The 23,658-nt window shown below is 39.2% G+C and overlaps 1 protein-coding gene across 3 annotated transcripts; it reads left to right on the forward strand.

Moving 5' to 3' along the window:
* The first annotated feature begins 1,421 nt into the window (after window positions 1–1,421).
* On the forward strand, window positions 1,422–21,797 carry PROC (protein C, inactivator of coagulation factors Va and VIIIa). 3 transcript variants are annotated; one of them, XM_081328757.1, is made up of 9 exons: window positions 1,422–1,456; window positions 1,971–2,059; window positions 2,509–2,669; window positions 3,262–3,286; window positions 7,141–7,251; window positions 7,954–8,100; window positions 12,970–13,064; window positions 14,894–15,011; window positions 21,216–21,797. In XM_081328757.1, exons 2-9 carry the CDS (start codon window positions 1,990–1,992, stop codon window positions 21,764–21,766), a joined length of 1,278 nt encoding a protein of 425 aa, XP_081184883.1. In that variant the 5' UTR covers window positions 1,422–1,456; window positions 1,971–1,989; the 3' UTR covers window positions 21,767–21,797. The 3 variants fall into 3 exon arrangements, with proteins under 3 accessions (XP_081184883.1, XP_081184882.1, XP_081184881.1); XM_081328755.1 differs by lacking the exon at window positions 1,422–1,456 and having other exon boundaries at window positions 1,829–2,059; XM_081328756.1 differs by lacking the exons at window positions 1,422–1,456; window positions 7,954–8,100 and having other exon boundaries at window positions 1,828–2,059.
* The last annotated feature ends 1,861 nt before the right edge of the window (window positions 21,798–23,658 follow it).

Below are 23,658 nucleotides of genomic sequence, written 5' to 3' on the forward strand. Positions count from 1 at the left end.
TGGCCCCCAGGGGGAGGGCCTTCTCTGTGGGTGCCCCGGACTTATGGAATCAGTTGCCGGTTGAGCTCCAGACGGCGCCTGACCTTCGCTCCTTCCGATGCGATCTGAAGACCTATTTATTTGAACAAGCCGGCCTGGCCTGATGGGGGATGTGTTGGGGTTTTTATTGCGGGTTTTTTATACCATTATTTATTGTTTTAGCTCGGGCTCCTATTTAATTCTCTTTTAACTTTTGTATTTTGCATTTTATATGTGCCCTGTTCACCGCCCTGAGTCCTTCGGGAGAAGGGCGGTATACAAATATAATAATAAATAAATAAATTTTCATACTGGATGTGACCAAAGAGTACTTGTGGCTGTTGTTGAAAGTGGTAGAAAGGAGTAAGCCTTCATTACATAGCATGGGCTTGAATTTAACGTGCTCTTGTTTGGTCTGCGGGATGCTTTTGCAACCTTCCAAAATTGGTCAATGAATTGCCCACAGGATTAAATGATTTTGACATGACATAGACGATGAATTTATTTTTTTAATTACATTAAGTAGCACCTTGAAGACATGGAACAGCACCACAGGGAGGGTGGACTAAGCTGTAAAGGACAAGAAATTAGCCTGAATCAAAAAAGCCTTGAAAGTCCCCAAAATAAGAAAAGTGCTGATGCTAATTAAAATAAAAAGTAAGTGGAGGCAAGAGATAACATAATTAACCTCTTGCAGAAAAAAAGGTGGTGGAATTCTAGGAGCTGAAGCATTGACAAATCTGATGTTAGATTAAGACGATTGCTTCCTGGCAGAATGTCACTAAAAACTCGGATAATCAGTGTAAGGAACAAACAACTATTGCTCTCTGGTGCTCTCTTGTGATCACTTTAACTTGAAATTGTTGGTAGGCAATCTTAAGAATTTTAGAGGGTCCCAAGTATAAAATTAGAAGGTGTTAGTCAAAAGACCTTGTACGCTGTCCTATTTCTTAGTATATCTGTTGAAGGGCGGCAGGGCTTTAAAAAGCAATGACACAAGTGAGGGCAACAAATGAAAGAGAGTGATATCTCATACTATCACATGTGGAAAGTTTCATGAAGGACTGATTCACTTTTCAAATATCCAATATTTAGGCTAAACATTTTTGTTAAAGCAATAAACCTGAAGTAGGGTTGAATTTATAGAAAAGCTGAAATAGAGTTTAATTTATAGGAAAAAAACCCCATTTATTTTAATTAGCCATTGCTTACCTAAACAATAAGTAGAGAAGAAAATCAGAAAGAAAAGCACATGTTAAAAAGCAAACCATTCCTGATTTTCTTTTCTACATGTAGAATCCCACAGGAGCCATTTTTGTTTAACTGAAAGAAAGGCTGTCAAAGTGTATCTCCTGAGTAAATATTTGAGGTTATGGATTAACTAGTGTCCTCTGCATTCAATGGTGGAAGAATAGACTACTGTGATTCAGCCAGGGAGGTCAGTAAATCTTTTTTGTTGTTCATATATTTCATTTAAAATCCTAAACAATATTTTTACCTAAATCAAATGCAAAGAGAGATAAGAAATGCAGACTATCATCAGGGAAAGTTTAAAAGAGAATTGACAATACATTTAGTTTAGTTCTGTTATCTTGTGTATGCTTTGTTTTGGTTTTGGATTAGGCTTGGGTTCAGTTAAACATGCATTGCCTAGATTTTGAACAGAAAGTTTAAAAACACCTTAAATTGAATTATTGGCAAATAAACAGAAAGCTGCCAACTAGTTAATCAGATAAAGAGACAGAAGTGGTAGATGGGAAGACGCTACTTCCAAGGCCAATATATGGTAAAAAAAACTAAGAGTAAAGTTAAACTATGCAAGAGACTTCGGAGGCCCTACTGAAAGAATCAAATATCAGCCTGTGCTTTCTTAAATATATAATCTTGAAAATATATAAAAATATGTATTTCTCTAAAACGAATCACCATTTTTTTTATGGTTGTTCTCATAGTTGTGGAATCGGTTGTGCAATGGGTAGAATCATTTCTCTTCTGGCATTTTCAGCTGCCTTCATATTGCTTAATGGATATGGAGCCTCAGGTATGTCATCCCTTTGAACATCAGGTTAAACTATTCTGCCAGCCACCGCATAGTCTCTAAGCATAATTGAAAGAATCCAATGTCATTTGGATTCTGTACAATACAATCCTTTTTCCAATTATTCCTAGTCACACACTGGAAGTATGGGGTATATTTTACCATCATCTTGATGTGAAAACAAGTACATGTAGAATTACACAATTTACCTCACTTTGAAAAAATAGGTGTTGCAGCATAAGAGTTTACATTCATTAACAGAGTTTGGATTTTACAGAATAGCCCTAGGAGCAATAATTGTAATCTCCATTGGCTTCATTATTTTACTCCAAAGCATGTTTTTTCTTACTTTAAAAATTATTTCTCATATCAGGTAAATAATATAACACAAATATGTTTCTGAAACTAGTAATATAAAAATACCATAAATACTCCATATGCCCATTCCCAAGTGTTTTACAGCAGCCAAGAAGCCAATCGTGTCCTGAAGATTCAAAAGCGCGCAAATTCTTTCTTGGAAGAATTAAAGGCAGGTTCCTTGGAAAGAGAATGTTTAGAAGAACAATGTGATTTTGAAGAAGCTAGTGAAATATTTGAAACCATGGAAAAAACTGTAAGTTTCTTTAAAAGATTGGGAAATAGAGTGAAGCTTCATTATCCAATTGAAAGAGCAGAATAAACTAAAGAGCAGAAAGAAACATCCTAATTTAGTAATCTGACACAAGATGTTCTCTAACCCTAGCAGCTGGTGGGACTACTTTTTGTTGGGATTAGACTGTTCACTACCAAATTATCACTCCTAACATTTGCTATAAAAAAAAACAAACACTTCGACTTCTTATTTGTTTTGGCTTCTCTTGGCCTTGGTTGATTATTGTGGAACTTGATTCAAATTGGATGGTTTATATGGGTGTACCATCATATCCAATTAAGTCCACTATTACTATTTGTATTGCCCATTGCATTGGCAGTTGACTTTATGTCAAAACAATAACATCACTGCTTAAGCAAATATTGTAAACATTGGTTATATTTTCATTGTGCTGGATGGATGATAGCGGATATGATGGATAAATGACTCTGAATAATTGTTCATTCTTTCATTATCAGACTGAGAAACAATCTGCAAAATGTTGATGCTATACAATATGGCTACTTATAGAAAAGATTTTTAGAGTTTTAAATTATTATTTTTTTCTTTTCAGTTAGCTTTCTGGGCAAAATATATCGGTGAGTAAAGATGTATTGAGTATTTCTAGTGACCATTTTTATATCTCCTCTTCATTATGTATTTACTCCATTCTTATTAGTTGTGTTCCATTAGTTTATTACTTGCTCGATTTTATGCTATTGAGAGAAGTAATTCTTTCCCTTTCCAGGGAAGAACTGGTTTCAACTCAGTTCCATCAAAGCTGAATAGCAGTGGGTCTTAGGCCCCCCTGATATCACAACAAGCTATTTTTCTATCCTTGCAAGTTGCAGAGATTTTACACACAGCCCTCAGTGCCAATCATGCCTGTTCCTGATTAGGAAGCCTTCCTTACTATCATTCATGACCTAGGCCTTTGGCAAATTCATGTTGTGTGCTAGTTGCACCCTTTCCTGGATTATGAGTCCCTACAAACAGTCACTCATGCCCTGATCATCTCACATCTGAACTATTGAAACACTCTACATAGGGCTACCTTTGAAAAGTATTTGGAAGCTATAACGCACAGAAAGCAGCTGTGTGGACAGTTCTTGGGACCCTTAGGATATCCATGTAATACCTCAGGTGTGTAAGCTGTATTGGTTTTCAAAGTTGTCAATTCAAGATGTTGGTTATTACTTTTAAATCCCTTTGTGGCATGGGTTCCTCCATCTGTCTGGAGGAAGATAATAATTGTGAGTTCCTGATCTCCTATTATGGGTTCTTTTTATTTTAATTGAATTCTTGGTGTGGTTTTTTTCATTATTGTGAGCCACCCACAATACTCACAACTCATACTGGTTGAGTTAAATGGCTATATAAATTTCTTAACTTTCTTAAATAAATAAATAAATGGCTAGATTGGAATGAAACTTTCAGTTAATTGAGTATTTATTGTTGTAGCCTTGTGACTCCACAATAAATCTACCACTAAGCAAACAGCTAGTCTAAATTAACTCAAATAATGCAAAGGAAATTTTGTTCACCAAGAAAAAAGAAGCTGTTTGTGCTGTTAATGTGAAAATCAACTATCCCAAATCTTCTTAGGGCTATAATATCTGAGTTGCAGAAATCAAGAAAACTACATAATAGAAAAGAATTAAAGATTTATTTCTTTCCTAACTTATGGGTGGTTGTCTAGATATTTTGCTACCGGCATATGATAGGCCTGTTTTTAATTCCTCAGTTTGATGAATATTCCAAAATCAACTTGAGTGCCAAGCAATAACATTGATCAACAAAAACAAAAACTGCAGAATGAAGCCTTGCAATAGCAATACAAATAAAAGAAATATGATAAAAATGCAAATGAATGATTTTTCATCCCATTACAATTTAGCGATTTACATATGTCAGATGAATTTATGAGCAGCTAAGTATTTTACAGCTCTCTAACATTCAGCTTTCCAGCAAGAGAAAACCAAACCATTTTCCCTTCCAGGTTTCTTCTTGAATAGTAATTCCACTTGGAAAGGGATTGTGTGTTAATTTAAGTAGATACCTTTCTTTGGTTTGTGCGCAGGGACGTGGTGGCTCAGTGGGTTAGGATGCTGAGCTTGTCGATCAGAAGATCAGCAGTTTGGCAGGTCAAATCCCGAGTGCCGTGTAACAGAGTGAGCCCCTGTTACTCGTCCCAGCTTCTGCCAACCTAGCAGTTAGAAAGCATGTAAAAAATGCAAGTAGAAAAATAGGAACCACTACAGTGGGAAGGTAACAGCATTCCGTGCGCCTTTGGCATCTAGTCATGCCAGCCACATGACCACAGAGACGTCCTCGGACAAGCGCTGGCTCTTCGGCTTTGAAACGGAGATGAGCACCGGCCCCTAGAGTTGGAAACGACTAGCATGCATGTGCGGGGGAACCTTTACCTTTACCTTATGGTTTGTGCTAGAAAAGTTACAGGGTGAGCTGGTAGCATACTCAGTAATTATAATTATAACAAAGTAAGTACCTATTGGTTTAACAAGAGTAGCAACTATTTTATTCCTCCTGTCCTAGTATATAGAAATATTGGAATAGCCTGAAATGTTGTTGTTGTTGTTAGCTGTGAAGTCGTGTCCGACCCATCGCGACCCTATGGACAACGTTCCTCCAGGCCTTCCTGTCCTCTACCATCTTCTGGAGTCCATTTAAGCTCATGCCTACTGCTTCAATGACTCCATCCAGCCACCTCATTCTCTGTCGTCCCCTTCTTCTGTTGCCCTCAATCTTTCCCAGCATTAGGCTCTTCTCCAGTGAGTCCTTCCTTCTCATTAGGTGGCCAAAGTATTTGAGTTTTAGCTTCAGGATCTGGCCTTCTAAAGAGCAGTCAGGGTTGATCTCCTCTAGGACTGACCGGTTTGATTGCCTTGCAGTCCAAGGGACTAGCAGGAGTCTTCTCCAGCACCACAGTTCAAAGGCTTCCATTGTTTGGTGCTCAGCCTTTTTTATGGTCCAACTTTCACTGCCATACATTGCAAATGGGAAGACCATAGCCTTGACTATACGCACTTTTGTTAACAGGGTGATATCTCTGCTTTTTAGTGTACTGTCTAGATTTGCCATGGCTTTCCTCTTGAGGAGCAAGCGTCTTTTAATTTCCTGGCTACAGTCCCCATCTGCAGTGATCTTGGAGCCCAGGAAAATAAAATCTGTCACTACCTCCATTTCTTCCCCATCTATTTGCCAGGAATTGAGAGGGCCGGATGCCATGATCTTGGTTTTGTTAATGTTAAGTTTCAACCCAAGTTTTGCACTCTCCTTCTTCACCCGCAACAAGAGGCTCTTTAGTTCTTCACTTTCTGCCATTAGCCTGAAATAGATTTTGATAAAGGATTGGAATAGAATAGAGCTAGAAGGGCCCTTGGAGGTCTTCTAGTCCAGCCCCCTGCTCAAGCAGGAGAACCTATACCATCTCAGCCAAATGACTGTCCAGTCTTTTCTTAAAAACCTCCAGTGATGGGAGACCCCATGATTTCTGAAGGCAAGCTGTTCCACTGGTTAATTGTTAGGAACTTTCTCCTTAATTCCAGGTTGCTTCTCTCTTTGATCAATTTCCAACCATTATTTCTTGTCCTGCCCTCTGGTGCTATGGAGAATAATTTGACCCCCTCGTCTTTGTGGCAGCCTTTCAAATACTGGAATAGTGCTATCGTGTCTCCCCTATTTCTTCTTTAGACTAGACAAACCGAAGTTCTGCAGCCGTTCTTCATGTGTTTTAGTTTCCAGGGCTTGGATCATCTTAGTTGCTCTTCTCTGAACTTTTTCCAAAGTGTCAGCATCTTTTTTGTAGTATGGTGACCAAAATTGGTTGCAGTATTCCAGGTGTGGTCTCACTAAGGTTTTATAAAGCGGTACTAATACTTCGCATGATCTTGATTCGGTGCCTCTGTTTATATATGACCTTCATTTCTCATCCACAAACCTGATACCTACTCATCTCTGTACACATGAAATGAATATAGAATATATAGAAATGAATATATCCCTCTCTGCCTAAACAAATATCTGTATTTTATTGTAACCTTGAAAAAAGGATTAAATTCCAAACAAGTTCCTGCATCTCTTTTTCCTAATATCTTCTGAACCTCATTTACTCAAAAGAAGTGAATCATAACAAAGGGAAGAATTTGTGTGGCTGAGAGAAAAAGGAACTGCATTCTGTACGTACTAAGGAGTCAGATTAGAAGGGGAGGCATCCTGGTTCGAGTCCATCCTCAGTCACAAAAAGTCACCAAGTGGCCAGTCACTACGTCTCAGCTAAGTTCCTTACAGGGTTATCATTGTGGGGACAAAATGAAAGAACGTTTCCATTACTTTATGCTCTTGGAGTAAACATGAATAGAAATACATCAAGTGTTAAATAAATACTGTGAAGATCTGTATGATCTGGGTTTTCTGATGCTTTTTTTTTTAGATGGAGATATGTGTGTTTCCAGCCCATGTTTGAATGGATTCTGTCAGGATGGCATTGGGCGATTTGACTGCATATGTAACAAAGGCTGGGAGGGACGATTCTGCCAAAATGGTAATGCTACTTTTGATACTCAGATTTATTATCACTGATATTATACCATGGGTTCCTTATCTTATCTCAAACAACTCTAATTGATTACTTACAACTATATAATGTGCATATGTGATGGCATCTCCAATGCAGCCCTTGTTACCAACTTCCATTCCACAAGATTAATTTATAATCATAAATGTATGGGATGGTAATACAGGTAGGCCTTAACTTACAACCGTTCATTTAACAATAGTTCAAAGTCATGATGACTTTGGAAAAAGGACTTATGACTTGTAGTCACATTTACAACTGTCACATTTACCACTAGTTTTAGAGTCTAGGTCACAAGATTATGATTTGCTAGACACATGATTTTGCCAATTTCATTTTTCACATTGCAATAGCAATAGCACTTAGACTTATATACCGCTTCGTAGTGCTTTGCAGCCTCTCTAAGGGGTTTACAGAGCCAGTATATTGTCAAAAGAATCTGGGGCCTCATTTTACCGACCTCAGAAATATAGAAGGCTGAGTCAACCTTGAACCTGTTAGGATTGAAGTTCTGGTATGTGGGTAGAGTGTGCCTACAAAACTGCATTCTAACTTTTGTGCCACCACATAACTTTATAGGGAAAGGATATATGATATTAACTGATCCGTAATGATTAATTAATTTTTTGTCATAAGAACATGTCATGCCATTCTATTTTTGCTGCCCAGAGGTCATCTACACTAACTGCTCCATTGCCAATGGTGGCTGTGAACATTTTTGCCATGAGAGTGAAGGAAACAATAAGCAATACCGTTTGTGCAGCTGTGCTTTGGACTACCACCTGATGGATAATCATACTTCTTGTGCACCTTCAGGTAAAGAGATGATCAGGCAAACATACATTTATGTAAACATTATTTAAAGTGTGTTAGATTTTGCAGTGTGATTTTTAAAATTTACCAATCTCTTATTGCTTAGAACATATTAATCATGAGAATATTATTCGGTACACTATAGAAATATTGCTGTTTATTTTACTGAGGGACAAGCATTATATACTGTTTCTGTGAATCAGCCTTGTTCAAAGAAAAATGCATTTAGGCTCACCAAAAATCACATAATGGGTTTTTTTCCAGAATACCAGCTGGCTGTTTCCCTAAGACTTTTAAATACTTGTGAAAAAGTAAGTTGGAATTCTTTTGGAAAAAAAGTGAGAAAACCCTAACTGAGTTCACACCTCCCTGTGTGACAAAAACATGCAAAGAGCAAAATCCATGATCAATTTTGCAAGCAGTTCTAGTGGCTTAATGTTCTGCCAACTGAGCTGTCATGGATTGTGTATTGAATAAAATTTCCTGTTGTTGTTAGTTGCGAAGTCGTGTCCGACCCATCGCGACCCTATGGACAACGTTCCTCCAGGCCTTCCTGTCATCTACCATCTTCTGGAGTCCATTTAAGCTCACGCCTACTGCTTCAGTGACTCCATCCAGCCACCTCATTCTCTGTCGTCCCCTTCTTCTATTGCCCTCAATCTTTCCCAGTATTAGGCTCTTCTCCAGTGAATCCTTCCTTCTCATTAGGTGGCCAAAGTATTTGAGTTTTAGCTTCAGGATCTGGCCTTCTAAAGAGCAGTCAGGGTTGATCTCCTCTAGGACTGACCGGTTTGATCGCCTTGCAGTCCAAGGAACTCGCAGGAGTCTTCTCCAGCACCACAGTTCAAAGGCTTCAATTCTTTGGCGCTCAGCCTTTCTTATGGTCCAGCTTTCACTGCCATACATTGCAACTGGGAAGACCATAGCCTTGACTATACGCACTTTTGTTGACAGGGTGATGTCTCTGCTTTTTAGTGTGCTGTCTAGATTTGCCATTGCTTTCCTCCCAAGGAGCAAGCGTCTTTTAATTTCTTGGCTACAGTCCCCATCTGCAGTGATCTTGGAGCCCAGGAAAATAAAATCTGTCACTACCTCCATTTCTTCCCCATCTATTTGCCAGGAATTGAGAGGGCCGGATGCCATGATCTTGGTTTTCTTAATGTTTAGTTTCAACCCAAGTTTTGCACTCTCCTTCTTCACTCGCAACAAGAGGCTCTTTAGTTCCTCTTCACTTTCTGCCATTAGAGTGGTATCATCTGCATATCTTAGGTTGTTGATGTTTCTTCCGGCAATCTTAATTCCAACTTTTGATTCATCTACCCCTGCCTTTCTCATGATGTGCTCTGCATATAAGTTAAATAGGCAAGGCGACAGTATACAGCCTTGCCGGACTCCTTTCCCAATTTTGAACCAATCAGTGGTTCCGTGTCCAGTTCTCACTGTTGCTTCTTGGCCCACATATAGGTTTCTCAAGAGACAAATAAGATGGTCTGGTATGCCCATCTCTTTAAGGACTTGCCACAGTTTGTTATGATCCACACAATCAAAGGCTTTAGCATAGTCAATGAAGCAGAAGTAGATGTTTTTCTGGAACTCCCTAGCTTTCTCCATGATCCAGCGTATGTTGGCAATTTGATCTCTAGTTCCTCTGCCTCTTCGAAATCCTGCCTGTACTTCTGGTAGTTCTCGATCCACATACTGCTGGAGTCTAGCTTGTAGAATTTTAAGCATAACTTTACTAGCATGAGAAATGAGTGCAATGGTGCGATAGTTTGAACATTCTTTGGCACTGCCTTTCTTTGGAATTGGAATGTAAACTGATCTTTTCCAATCCTGTGGCCACTGTTGAGTTTTCCAAATTTGCTGGCAAATTGAGTGTAGCACTTTTACTGCATCCTCTTTTAAGATTTTGAATAGCTCAGCTGGAATACTGTCACCTCCACTAGCTTTGTTGTTGCTCAGCTTTTCTAAGGCCCACTTCACTTCACATTCTAGGATGTCTGGCTCTTGTACAATGTTGCGAACCTCTGTCCATAGTTCTTCAGGCACTCTGTCTATCAGATCTAATTCCTTAAATCTATTTGTCACCTCTACTGTATATTGAACAGGGATATGATTTAATTCATACCTGACTGGCCTAGCGCTTTTCCCTACTTTCTTTAATTTAAGCCTAAACTTTGCAACAAGAAGCTCATGGTCTGAGCCACAGTCAGCTCCTGGTCTTGTTTTTACTGACTGTATAGAGCTTCTCCATCTTTGGCTGCAGAGCATATAGTCAATCTGATTTCTGTGTTCACCGTCTGGTGATGTCCATGTGTAAAGCCGTCTCTTGGGTTGTTGGAAAAGAGTGTTTGCTATGACCATCGTATTCTCTTGACAAAATTCTATCAGCCTGTGCCCTGCTTCATTTTGTACTCCAAGGCCAAACTTGCCTGTTATTCCAGTTATCTTTTGGCTTCCTACTTTAGCATTCCAATCCCCCATGATGATAAGGACATCATTTTTGGTTGTTAGTTCTATAAGGTGCTGTAGGGCTTCATAGAACCGGTCAATTTCATTCTCTTCAGCACCGGTGGTTGGGGCATAGACTTGGACTACTGTGATATTGAATGGTTTGCTTTGGATTCGAACTGAGATCATTCTGTCATTTTGAGGATTGTATCCCAGTATTGCTTTTCCTACTCTTTTATTGACTATGAAGGCTACTCCATTTCTTCTGAGGGATTCTTGCCCGCAGTAGTATACCTGATGGTCATCTGAATTAAATTCACCCATTCCTGTCCATTTTAGTTCGCTGATACCTAAGATGTCGATGTTTAGTCTTGTCATCTCTTGTTTGACCACGTCCAGCTTTCCTTGATTCATGGATCTTACATTCCAGGTTCCTATGGAGAAAAAATCTTTACAGCATCGGACTTTCCTTTCACCACCAGACATATCCACAGCTGAGCGTCCTTTCGGCTTTGGCCCAGTCGCTTCATTCTTTCTGGCGCTACTAGTACTAGCCCTCTGCTCTTCCCCAGTAGCATATTGGACGCCTTCCGACCTGAGGGGCTCATCTTCCAGCGTCATATCGTTTTGCCTTTTGGTACTGTCCATAGGGTTTTCATGGCAAAGATACTGGAGTGGTTTGCCATTTCCTTCTCCAGTGGATCACGTTTTGTCAGAACTCTCTGCTATGACCTTTCCGTCTTGGGTGGCCCTGCACGGCATAGCTCATAGCTTCATTGAATTACGCAAGCCCCTTCGCCACGACAAGGCAGTAATCCGTGAAGGGGAAAATTTCCTACATCCCTTATTTCTAAAAGGAAACTGTTGTTCTTCCATGATCCATTTTATATTTTATTTAAAATTGTTTTATTTTAACTTTTCTACTTAGCAAGTGTTACAAAAGTATCTCCTGAGAACCTGTTATGTAGATTAAAAGCCCTGGTGGTGCAGTGGGTAGAATGCTGTACTGCAGGCTACTACTGCTGACTCCTGGCTGCCAGCAGTTTGGCAGTTTGAGTCTCATGGCTCAAGGTTGACTCAGCCTTCTATCCTTCTAAGGTTGGTAAAAAGAGGAGCCAGATTGTTGGAGGCAATAGGCTGACTCTGTAAACCACTTAGAGGAGAGAGGGCTGTAAAGCATTGTGAAGTGGTATATAAGTCTAAGTGTGATTGCTATTGTTAAGAAATACAAATGAATCCTCAGTAAGACAAGGTTCTTGCATTAAGAAACCTCAAGGTTATGAATTATGATCCTGGTAGGATGGCAGTTGTGGATTCAGGGGCCTTCAAAATAATTGTGACTCTGATAGCCGATCATTAACTGGAGGGGTGAGAAGTGTATGGACTAAATATCAGTTCTAGGTACTGCGTAAGCAAACATGGCTTTGGAAACTCCATGAATAAGACATACATTTTTATTGGGATTTTCTTGGTATAACGATACATTGAATTAGAGATGGATGACTTTGCATCATACAAATTACCAGCAGAAGGCATGTTCTGTTGGCAAAGAAAGACATGAATCAAATACCTTTGAAATTGCATTGATTTTAGTAATGTTTAAGATGTAATTCTAAATATACTTACTATGAAGTATGTTTACTTAAGAACAGGAGGATATAATTCCAAGTAAACAAGAATGAAACAGCACTCTTCAGTCTGAATCAAACCATCATTTCCAAACTATTTCTCCACCCCTGCCCAATGTGCTGAGTTTACTAGAATTCTCAGATTCAACATAGAATCTATAGAAACTTGAAAGAAGACAATTCAAGAAGTTTCAGTGTGACAGTTACTCAATGAATTAACTGTAACATGCCACTTTATACTTGGGACAAGAAAACATTTCTGAGTGAAATAAGGTTTCCACCTGTAGTACCCCAGCATAAATGTTGTTATGAGCTTCTTGGAACCTGAGAAATGAATAATGGTTTGCCAAATATTACTATCTCAGAACATCCTACATGTAACTCCTTTGCTGGATTTCAGCAGTTCCTAGTGGCTAAACAGAAGAAATAGGAAATCTGTACCCTAGCAAACTTGGAGATAAAGAAATAAAAAGCATCCGATTTTCCAGACTTCTCTTTTCTACTCATGAAAATATTCAGGTATTACTGAACATTTATCAGAAATAAATAAAACACAACCTCACAGTCATATAAGTATAAAAATACTTAACTTTCCTTATAAAAGCCAAAGTAATTGGGAGAACATTTCCCACTATTTGAGTAAATGAGAAATTGAGAGGGCAGTTTATAGGAATTAAAAAACCTTTAGAAAGAGGCAAAATACAAACCAGCTGAAAAATCTTGGTTGAATATTGGGATAATTGTTAGGGTATAATAGTGGTAATTCAAATTTTCTTTTCCTTCCTTTTTGCAGTGGAGTATTCCTGTGGGAGAATTGTGGAATCCAAATTAAAGGTTGCAAAAATAATTGGGGGTAATCCTGGAAAAAGAGGAGACAGCCCTTGGCAAGTATGTAGTAATGAAATCTTCATTTTGTAGTAGCTTTGATCTTTCTGTGAAATGGGCATCTGTTTTATTCCATGTATTGGCCTGTAAGTCCTTTTTATTTCAGTGTCTACAACATCAGATGATGATAACTTTATTGTCACTTTGAATGTACACCAATTGGCATACATCAAAATGAAATTTCGTTGCATACAGCTCTCAAAGGGTCACCACCTCCGATATATACTCCTTGTTCGGGGCCCGTTCAAATTTCACATTGTCCATTTTAGTCTCTAGGGAGTGAATGATGGCAAACAGGACAGATGGAAATGGGGCTCCATGTGGATTAGCCCTCAAATTCGCTTGTATTCTGACAACCTCGCCTTCTTTCCTTTTTCTGATCCTGACTCTTCCACCCTTTCCTTAAAGAGGCCTTGCTTCTTTTCGCCCCTGGAGTACGCTGCTGCCGCCGCCACCAACTCCTCCAAAAGCCTCTCTCTCTTCCTCTGGGCCTGCCGACAGCCTCATCCAGTTCCTTCACTCCATAAGCTCCAGGTCCTCTCCTCCTCTGGAAACAGCCCTGATTTGCAGTAGAATCCATCACTGGGCCAGCAGTCAGATCTTGCTGCTGGCAGAACAAATTCAAACAGCGCCAACGACTTTTAATGGTCTCACCAACAGTTCCAAAACAACTAGAAACTCGCCAGGCCAGCAAAGATTGTCGGTCGTATGTCATATGTTACCTTAGTTCCACCATGTTGCTCAAACACGTTAAAATCTTCCTGATCATGTGGCCTATAGCCCTTACTATCCCTCCCAAAACTATTCACCTTCAAGAGCCAATGCAGCCGCAGCCATTCCAGGCGCCGCCATATACTGTTCATTATATTTTCTTGACAAATACTGTCATGTCAAAGCAAAAGGCTTAGAATATATCAGATTGGAAAACTTTTAGGTATCTAGGGAACATACTTAAGAATGGGAAGATGACTTAAGGGCTACAAAGAGGAAGTGAATGACCTATAGCATATGAATGAGTAGGGCTGAATTTTGTGTGTTTTTTTTAATTGTGATATTCCTATGTTAGGACTTACAGTATAGTTTTCTACTTCAAAATGGTAGGAAGCTATGCTGTAACCTTTCAGCAACCATGTCAGAGGGATTGCTGAAGTTTGAAGTCTACAAAAAAAGAGGATTTGGAGCTGATGCATTGTATAATGGATTCTAGTTACTATAACCAGTTAAGGAGACCTGATTTTTCCAAATTGCTTTGTTGAACAACATACCAGCTTCACTTAAGCTTACACCACACAGATGTCTAAGAATGGAATTCTCAGGACTCTCATCCTGGGATTGGGATATACAGTCATTGCATTGCATTGCAAAAGGACACTGGGCAATGCAGAAGCAACTGTAATTTAAAATTAGGGCTAACAGCACTTTGAATCCTCACCTGCAACTCCATTTTAGAATTATTTCAAGACAGTAAAGAATTTTCAGAGAAGATGACAAGCACTCAGCCTGAGCTGTGACCAAATTAAGAATTCCATTTGAGTTACTGTAATATAATATATTCAAACAGTTTTCTGAGCATAAAAGTGACAACTTCAATACCAATTGGAAAGATAAGTACATCAGAAGAAATGTAAATTTAATTTTATGCAGTTCCTACAGTATTTGTCCCAATGATTTCCATTCCATTCAGAATATCCTGACCAGCAAAACATCCAAGGGCTATTGCATTTGACCTAACAATTTGGTAAATTCAGATTCTATGATCACCAGCAGAGCAAAATACAGAACGCGATGGGCAAGGGAACAGATTTAACAGCCTTTTCCTCCTTCCATTGCAGGTTATGTTGGGCAATAGTGCAGGAGAATTTAAATGTGGTGGTGTTCTCATTCATCCTGCTTGGGTATTGACAGCTGCACATTGTGTGTTTCGAGAATCGAGAATCAAACTGATCCTTGGTAAGGAAAACCCTAATGCCTGTATTCTTTTTTAATATTGCATGTGTCAATAAGTCTTTTACCCTGTATAATGCGGTGTTTCTCAATCTCACCAACTTAAAATGTGTGGATGTCGATTCCATCTTAAAGTCGTTGAGGTTGAGAAACATTGGTATAATGCCTATTTTTGTAGAGATTTCTGAATTCCTAACTCTGGGTAGATACATCCATCAAGTCTTCATGCCCAGTCTAGAGAAAAGAAGGACTAGGGTGGACATGATAACAGTATTCCAGTATTTGAGGGGCTGCCACAAAGAAGAGGGGATCAACTTATTTTCCAAAGCACCAGAAGGCAAGAAAAGAAGCAATGGATGGAAACTGATCAAGGAGAGAAGCAACCTGGAATGAAGGAGAAACTTCCTAACAGTGAAGGCAATGAACCAGTGGAACAGCTTGCCTTCAGAAGTCTTAGGTGCTTCATCAATGGAGGTTTTTAAAGAAAAGACTGGACAACCACCTGTCTGAAATGGTATAGGGCAGGGGTGTCAAACTCAATTTTATTGAGGGTGTGGCCAGGGTGGGCGTGGCCTAGTGGGTGGGCGTGGCTACAGTGCGTATGGCCTACTGGGTGGGCATGGCCAGCTCTACATCGTTGGCATCAAGGGTGCCTATGGGACAGATCTGAGGGTCTCTGGCAGAAGGAGGGTCTCTGGGCCAAGGCAGTGGGGGCTGTTCCCTCACTGTTTCCAGGATGGCTTCGCGGGCCGCATGAAACCACTTCACGGGCTGGATCTGGCCCCCGGGCCTTGTGTTTGACATGTCTGGTATAGGGTCTCTTGCTTGAGCAGGGGGTTGGACTACAAGACCTCCACTTTCCTTCCACCTCTATTCTGACTGATTGATTGAGAGCCAAACTAAAATAATATTATTCTAAAAAGATTCTACTGGTATGTCTGAACTGATCTTTCCAGAAATAACTCTTAGTAACAAGAAATTCAAATTTAAACTTCATTAAATAAACTACCTTGCCTGTGAGGCAAGGTAACTGACAATAAAAATCCAAGGCCATGAACAGGCACAAGCATTTACAGTTGACATCAGAGCTATGATTCCAGTTTCAATAAAATTTAAGAAAAACAAAAGTATCTTACCACTAGCATATTCAGAGATAAGAAGGTATGAGATCAAGGTTTCCCAGAACACAAAATTTGTTCTATTAATCATCATCCTGTTTTCAGGTGGAGGCTTAAATGCTGGAGGCACCTAGTCATCAATCAGATTTGATCTATTGGGAGAAACAGCATTCTCCTAAGGAGACCATTTGCTTTAGGCTCCTAAGTACACAGCCTTTTCACATTTCTACTTCTTGATCCTAGACCTAGGGTCTGAGATATGAATTTCAAGGGGCATAATTAGAAGAGTGTTTCTCCAATGATTTTATTATTTGTTTACTGAATTTATAAAACATCCATCTCAGTAATAAAATGACTCTGGGTGGCTTTCAGAAGATAAAAATAAATATAAAAACAATTAAAATAAAAAGAATTGTATAAAAACTAGAATCAAGGGACAGGTGGCACAGAAGTAAGGTCTTCCTCTTATCCCATCAACCATCTCCAGCAAAGAGTGTTCCCATCAGGACGCTAAGCCAACCAGCAAAACCAGGCCCTTCCAGAAGACCAAGAGGGTAAGAGCAGATCTTACCTCCAGTGGTAGAATGTTCCACAGGCAGAGACCACAGGGGAAAAGGCAAACTCCTTAATCCTGCCAGGGGAAGTTCCTTAATAGATGCTTACATCATCTGTTTACAAGAGTTGAAAACAAGCTTATGGGATTTTTTTTTAATCTAAGAGCAGGACCAAAGGATTTATAGGTAGTTGTCAACTTACAACCATCCACAGTTACAACAACCTTGAAAAAAGTGACTTATGACCAGTTTTCACACTTAACAATTATTGCAGCAACCCAATAATCATGTGATCAGAATTCAGGTTCTTGGCAACTGACATGTATTTATGACTGTTGCCCTGTCCTGGGATCATGTGATCATCATTTGTAACCTTCCCAGCCAGCTTCTGACAAGCAAAGTCGATGGAGGAAAGCCTGATTCACTGAATGACCACACAATCCGCTTAAGAACTGCAGTGATTCACTTAACTACTGAGGCAAAAAAGGATGTAAAATGAGGCACAACTCACTTAAGTCCCTGCTTAGCAATGGACATTTTGGGCTCAACTGTTAATTATAATAATTTTTAAATTTAAATAAAAATATAATGCAACAGTGATACACATTGGAACAACAATTTTAGAAAACAACAATTTTAATTTCACCTATAAGCTGAAGGGATCTAAGCTGATAGTTGCTGATCATGAACTTGAGTGTATAGCGGGTAGCTTGATGGAACATGTGAAAATAGATATAATTCAATTCAATTCAATTTATTATTACAGCCAAAGGCCAACACATAAATTAAACATTCAAATAAAACAAAACTAAACAGAACCAACACAAGAAGACATAGCAATATATTATAATTAATGATGTAATCAATGGATGACCATGGTCTGCCTAGTTATACAGAAAGTATAACAAAACCTAGCTACCTTCAGAAAAACTGAATCATACTGGCCTGACAATAAAAATACATTGAGTATAGTCTAATGCTGGATAAAAACATGTAATAAAATTAATTATAAAAGATTATTAAGAAGATTTAAAATGTTTATTTATGTTTCTGGCCAATCCCCAATGCTGCTGCGCAGAATCTAGCCACCTGTGCCGTAATCACTGCCTGCTCGTCCTTAAGCAACCACTGGAGATAAATATTTTCTGAATGACCAGGATACCTATCAATTATGAGGAAGATATGGTTTTTCCGAATATCTCTATAGAAAGAAAATTGAAGGAGTATGTGTCCAACGGTCTCCACTCTCCTGAACCACAGGAAGCAGAGTCTTTCAGCCAATGGTGTCTTTTTATACTTGCCGTATAGGATGGCCAATGAAAATGCATAGCACCGTGCAAGTGAGAATGTTTTCCAGTGGTTTACTGACTCCAACTGACTAAGATACCTGGCAGGTGTAACCACATATCTAATAGAGTCTGGAGCCAGAAACAGCAGAGCTATACCTAAGTCCCCTTGCCTCTCAATGTCCTCTACTACCCTTTGACACAAGGTTTGTTTTGCTCGGTCGTAGTCCAGTTTGAGAATTGAGGCTGATGAGAAACCTAGTTTGGCAAGGTTGGACTCGATTGCCTTGATCCATGAAGGCAATTTATCTTGAATAATTAATGGAGCAAGGCCTTGCGGAAAGCAATTAAGCCTTAAGGTAAAGGTAAAGGTTCCCCCACACATGCGTGCTAGTCGTTTCCAACTCTAGGGGCCGGTGCTCATCTCCATTTCAAAGCCAAAGAGCCAGCGCTTGTCTGAGGACATCTCCGTGGTCATGTGGCATGACTAGATGCCAAAGGCGCACGGAACGCTGTTACCTTCCCACCGTAGTGGTCCCTATTTTTCTACTTGCATTTTTACGTGCTTTCGAACTGCTAGGTTGGCAGAAGCTGGGACGAGTAGACAGATGTTTAAGGAAGCTATATATAGATTCTTGCTTTGACTTTTATCAATCCTGTCTCCAGGTGCAGAAGTGCCTTTGGGACACAGCATGGCATCTGCAGAATTGTTCTGATAAATTTGGATTGAACCAGTGGTGGGATTCAAATATGTAAACAACTGGTTCTCTGTGTGGATGCTGCTTCCAGAAGTCTGTTCTGGGCCTGGGCAACAAAAAATTGGCTACCAGTTGTGCTGAACTGGTGCAAACTGGTTGAATCCCACCACTGGATTGAACTCTTAAATAGATATAAATAAAAGTAATTGAACCAAAAGCATAACTCCCATGCCTATTTCACTATTCCATCCACAATTTGTTGACCCGTTCTATAGAAACAAATTTATTTCCAAATGTATGGTTTTATATATACGAAAGAAAGGCATTTGGGGTCTGGAAGGATCTGCTGTGTTAGTTGTGTGGCAAGTGAAACTGAAATTTTATTAGATTTATAGAGTTAGAGTCCTTCAGTTTTGTGAGTTATTTTTACTGTGGTTATTTAATGGTGCATATTGAATTTATTAGCTTTTACTTGTTAATTTTGATTGCGATTGGATTGCATTACAAGGGCGTACCTGTTACAAATATGATTTTTTGTTTTTCTATGTGTTACTCAGCAAATCTTGAAAAGCCCAGAAAAGGCAAGAAAGATAATCAAAAGGTTGGAATATTTCCAATCTGAGGAAAGGAATGTTTGGGAGTTTTAGGACTTACACAGCAAGTAAGATGGGGACCTATACTGACATATAAAATTACTTATGTAGTCCTGGACTTATGGCCACAGTGGAGCCCAAAAGTCCTATTGCTAAGTGAGACAGTAGCCAAGTGAATGCTGCCGCATTTTATGACCTTTCTTGCCACAGTTTGTTAAGTGTATTAGTGCCGTTGTTAAGTGAATGACATGGAGTTGTTAAGTGAATCTAGCTTCCCCATTGACTTTGCTTGTCAAAAAGGTCACAAAAAGTGATCCCATGACCCCGGGATACTGCAACCGTTGTAAATATGAGTCAGTTGCTCAAGGGTCTGAATTTTGATTAGGTGACTATGGGGATGCTGCAATGTTCATGTGAAGAAATATCACAAGTCACTTTTTTCAGTCTGGTTGTAACTGCAAACGGTCACTAAATGAACTTAGTAAGTCGAGATCTACCTATATACACAATGTAATAAACTAGACTAGGAGTTTTTCTCCTTTTCTTGCAGTATTACTACAATTATTTCTTGCAGTATTACATGAGATTATTTAATGAAGCTCAGTGGTGAAAGATAAAAGACTGATAAAAGAGGACTTGTTGACACTGCCTCTTTTTAAACTATGAAGATATAATGCTGTCCATATTAATTTTGATGACTTGAAAAGGGGGAATTTGACAAAGTTGTTGATGTAATTAACTATTATGGAGTCTGTCTATCACTCAGTGCCAGCTGTTGAAAAACACAAATGGCAGACTGGGGACTACCCAGGGCCACTCTTTGGTCACAATAGGAAGAAAATGCTGGGTTAGATTAGAGCAGGGGTCTTAAACTGCCAGCCTGCAGGCCAGATGCATCATGGCAAAACTGCACCCACCCCATTGCCAGCAATGGCAAAAAAGTCATGATATGTTGTGACACGTCACATGACGTTGCAAGTTTGACACCCCTGGATTAGAGGAACCTATTATCTGTTCCATGCTGTTCTGTACCAGCCTGCTACCGGCCCTGCAGAAAAGGCAGGGACAACCCCTTTACAAACGGCAAGAGGCTGGAATAAAGCCTGCCAAATTTATTAACATAAAACAGACACCAACCATGAAACAGGAGCTATGAAACGAACTATCCAAGCGGTTGCCTTCAGCAAACCAGCCCTCCCACACATTCCCCTTAAATACAGCTCAGGGCGTGGCCTCTCTCTGCCTCCTTCTGAGGTGCCCCATTGCCTTCCTCTGTTTACTCCTGATTGACTGCCTCCTGTGTCGGGCGTCCTTGAACAGGGCCAGGTGTGGGTCATCTTCATCCACGCTGTCAGGCTCACACAGCTGGGTCTCCACCAGGTGGGAGGGGCCTGGCTGAGGGCTCTGCGGAGCCTCAAAGCCATCATCAGCAAGCTCTTCAACACCCCCCTCCTCCTCCTCTGAGTCGTCCGACCCAACTGCCGAACCCACAGGCTGACCCTGAATCACAACACATGCAGGCTTTTCTTAATTTTTTAAAAATATCTGGCATTCATATACTTCATCTCTTCTTGGTTTGAAAAAGTGAAATGTGTATAAAATGTTTTTTTGCATCTCCCATCCTCTTCAACCAACAAGCTATACAGAATGAATGGTCTTCAGTCCACCCACCTCTGTTCTAATTTTCTCCATCCAATTCCATTATATGCATGTTTTCTCTTTCCTTTCCATTTTTCCTGATTATGGGTTAACAAGAACAATATAGTAGGCAATTTTCCTGCTGCATGCAAATCTGTAGTATAATTGAGTAGCTATTTATTCCTATTATAGTTTGGAGTTTGCTTATTCTAATATTCAGGGAGAATGTTCAACCTTTATTAAATGTCTTTTTTAACTGTTTGGAGAAAGATAGACTTGGCTTACTTTCAAGAAAATAATATTTCCAAATTTTTATGTTACAGGGAAATATCACCGACGACGAATAGATGAAAGTGAAATAACTATCATTGCTGACAAGATATTCTTTCATGAAAATTACTCTTCAGACACCTATGATAACGATATTGCAATACTACATCTATCCCACCCAGTTGTTGTCAATAAGTATATTATACCCATTTGCCTGCCTACCCAAAACCTGGCAAATCAACAGTTGATGACAGAAGGGATTCAAACAATAGTAACAGGCTGGGGAAGCCAGAGTGCGAATAGTAAGAAGAACTTCTCCTCTGTTCTCAATTTTATTGAAATCCCTGTAGCATCACGGAATGACTGTATCCATTCTATGTGGAATTCTTTAACAGATAACATGTTCTGTGCAGGGATACCAGGAGATATACGAGATTCTTGTCATGGAGACAGTGGTGGTCCTATGGTTGTAAAATTCAAGAACACCTGGTTCCTACTTGGATTAGTGAGTTGGGGAGAAGGTTGTGGGGATCCTAATAATTTTGGAATCTACACTAAGATCAGCTCATATCTTGACTGGATCAGACAGAAAATGAAATCATAAAATTATTATGCTAATGATCAATAAAAACAGAACATACAAGTGACTCTGCTTTGTGTTGCTTTTCTACAATAGTCTCGCTATGTATCACAGATTCTTTGCAAAAAATGTTGGCAAATTCATTTTGGTCAAATGCAGCAAAGGTTTTCTATGACAATCCTGGATTTACAACCATCTTGATTTCAAGAGAACAATTGGGGACTTTCCCAACTGCTTGATAGACAGTTCAGCTCAAAACTGGGTATCAGGATGCAAACTGGAACTTCATTCTATTACCCACGAGTAGCTTCTTTCTGGATGCCATTTTCACTTGGTGCCTTAGTTTACTAAGTCCCTCTGAAAGATGATGTCTGGAGTGGTAGTGAAGAAAGACAAAAAGCCAACTCAACCATAAATGAATCTATGTCCATGTTTGTGTCTATAATTTGGTGACAAAGGAGGTGAAACATACATATTTCTCCTCCCTTATTGCAGTCTTTAACACCATCAATCATATTATCTTACTGGACCTCCTGTGATGGTTAGGGATTGAGGAAGAGTTTTGCAGTGCTTCTTCTCCATTCTCTATGAATAGTTTTAATCTATTGTAGAAAAGGTTGATCAAGTGACACATCATTTACCAGGTACCACAGGAATCAGTCCTCACCACCTTGATTGTTAACATTTACAGTATGTGAAACTCTTGGGAAAGGTCCTCCAACATTTTAGAGTATGCTGATGATATCAAAAGCATAAATTATTATGCTTTTGATATCAAAAGCATAAATTATAAATTAACATTTCATTAGTATGCTGATGATATCAAAGCATAAATTATTACCCTGAGTTGTGCAGAGGTGCTGCTATTACTATGTCTTGGTGCCTGGAGCCTGTGAAGATCTAGATGGGAGAGAACAAGTTCAAATTGAATGCAAGCTAGTGGGAGTTGCTGCTTGCATAATGGAGTTTTCTTTTTGGTGTGTGTTATCCTGGAATAGACACGATTATAGAGTTTGTGGGGTGAAGCCCATGGCTATTTGGCATAACTCCTACGGTATTCTTTTAGAACTGTTATTCTATTTGTTTACTATATTCACGTGGAATATACATATGTACCCTCAATATGCTACCATCTATTTTCTTTCCCGTTCCCTTTCCTGAACTATAAATTGCCATCCATGGATATAAGGCTACACATCAAAATCTGTTTCTCAGAAGGAAGCCCCTCAGACAAAAGGCCATGTGTTAAAGCTACATATTTGTAATCTAATCACCTTAATGGTGTATGGGGCATCACAGCTGTCACTGTAGCTCCTTGTGTGGCAGGTTGTCCTGCTCAGATCCTTTTTAGGATCCAGATCCATCTTTTGCATCACTTTTAATTGGCTTTTATATCAAAGTGATTTTCATCTTGTTTTGTTCTCTTGATGCCAGTGACCAATTAAACTTAACAATATTTGACTATCTGGGAAGATTATGTTTAATTTAGATGTTTTAGGAGTAAAAAATTTGGTCCATCTTATTTTAAATATTTTAAATCGATTCCTTTCCATGTTTGTGACATGGGGTATTTATCCTCCCTCAAATCTCTGATACATACATAAATGCACATATTGATATATGAATTATCTTCCAGCTAGAAAACCTGTTGAGGAAGATGTATTTGCATGTGCTTAAAGTATTTGCATGTATTGCATGTGCTTAAAGCAGAATATTACCGAAATATATCAAATAATAACTACAGCTCGGAGGGATAAAAAGTGCAGATATCCAGAAAACATTCTATTTGAAAGAAGAGGAAGAGAAGGTTTTTGAGAAAGTTCCAATGTTTTTCAAAAAGTCATTTATGGTGTGATGAATAAAACATAGGAAAGCATTCTCTCTTCCCCCCCCCCATCCCAAGTTCTATAAAAATG

Source organism: Vipera berus (genome assembly GCF_964194415.1).
Source record: "Vipera berus genome assembly, chromosome: 5".
Classification (NCBI taxonomy): domain Eukaryota; kingdom Metazoa; phylum Chordata; class Lepidosauria; order Squamata; family Viperidae; genus Vipera; species Vipera berus.

What these genes read in the sequence shown, in the direction of transcription:
- PROC (XM_081328755.1), top strand. Translation starts at nt 1,834, where the DNA reads ATGCAAGAGACTTCGGAGGCCCTACTGAAAGAATCAAATATCAGCCTG. An exon ending in TAATGGATATGGAGCCTCAG is followed by an intron (nt 2,060 to 2,508) that starts GTATGTCATCCC and finishes CCCATTCCCAAG; the next exon opens with TGTTTTACAGCAGCCAAGAA. An exon ending in GAGAATCAAACTGATCCTTG is followed by an intron (nt 15,012 to 21,215) that starts GTAAGGAAAACC and finishes TTTATGTTACAG; the next exon opens with GGAAATATCACCGACGACGA.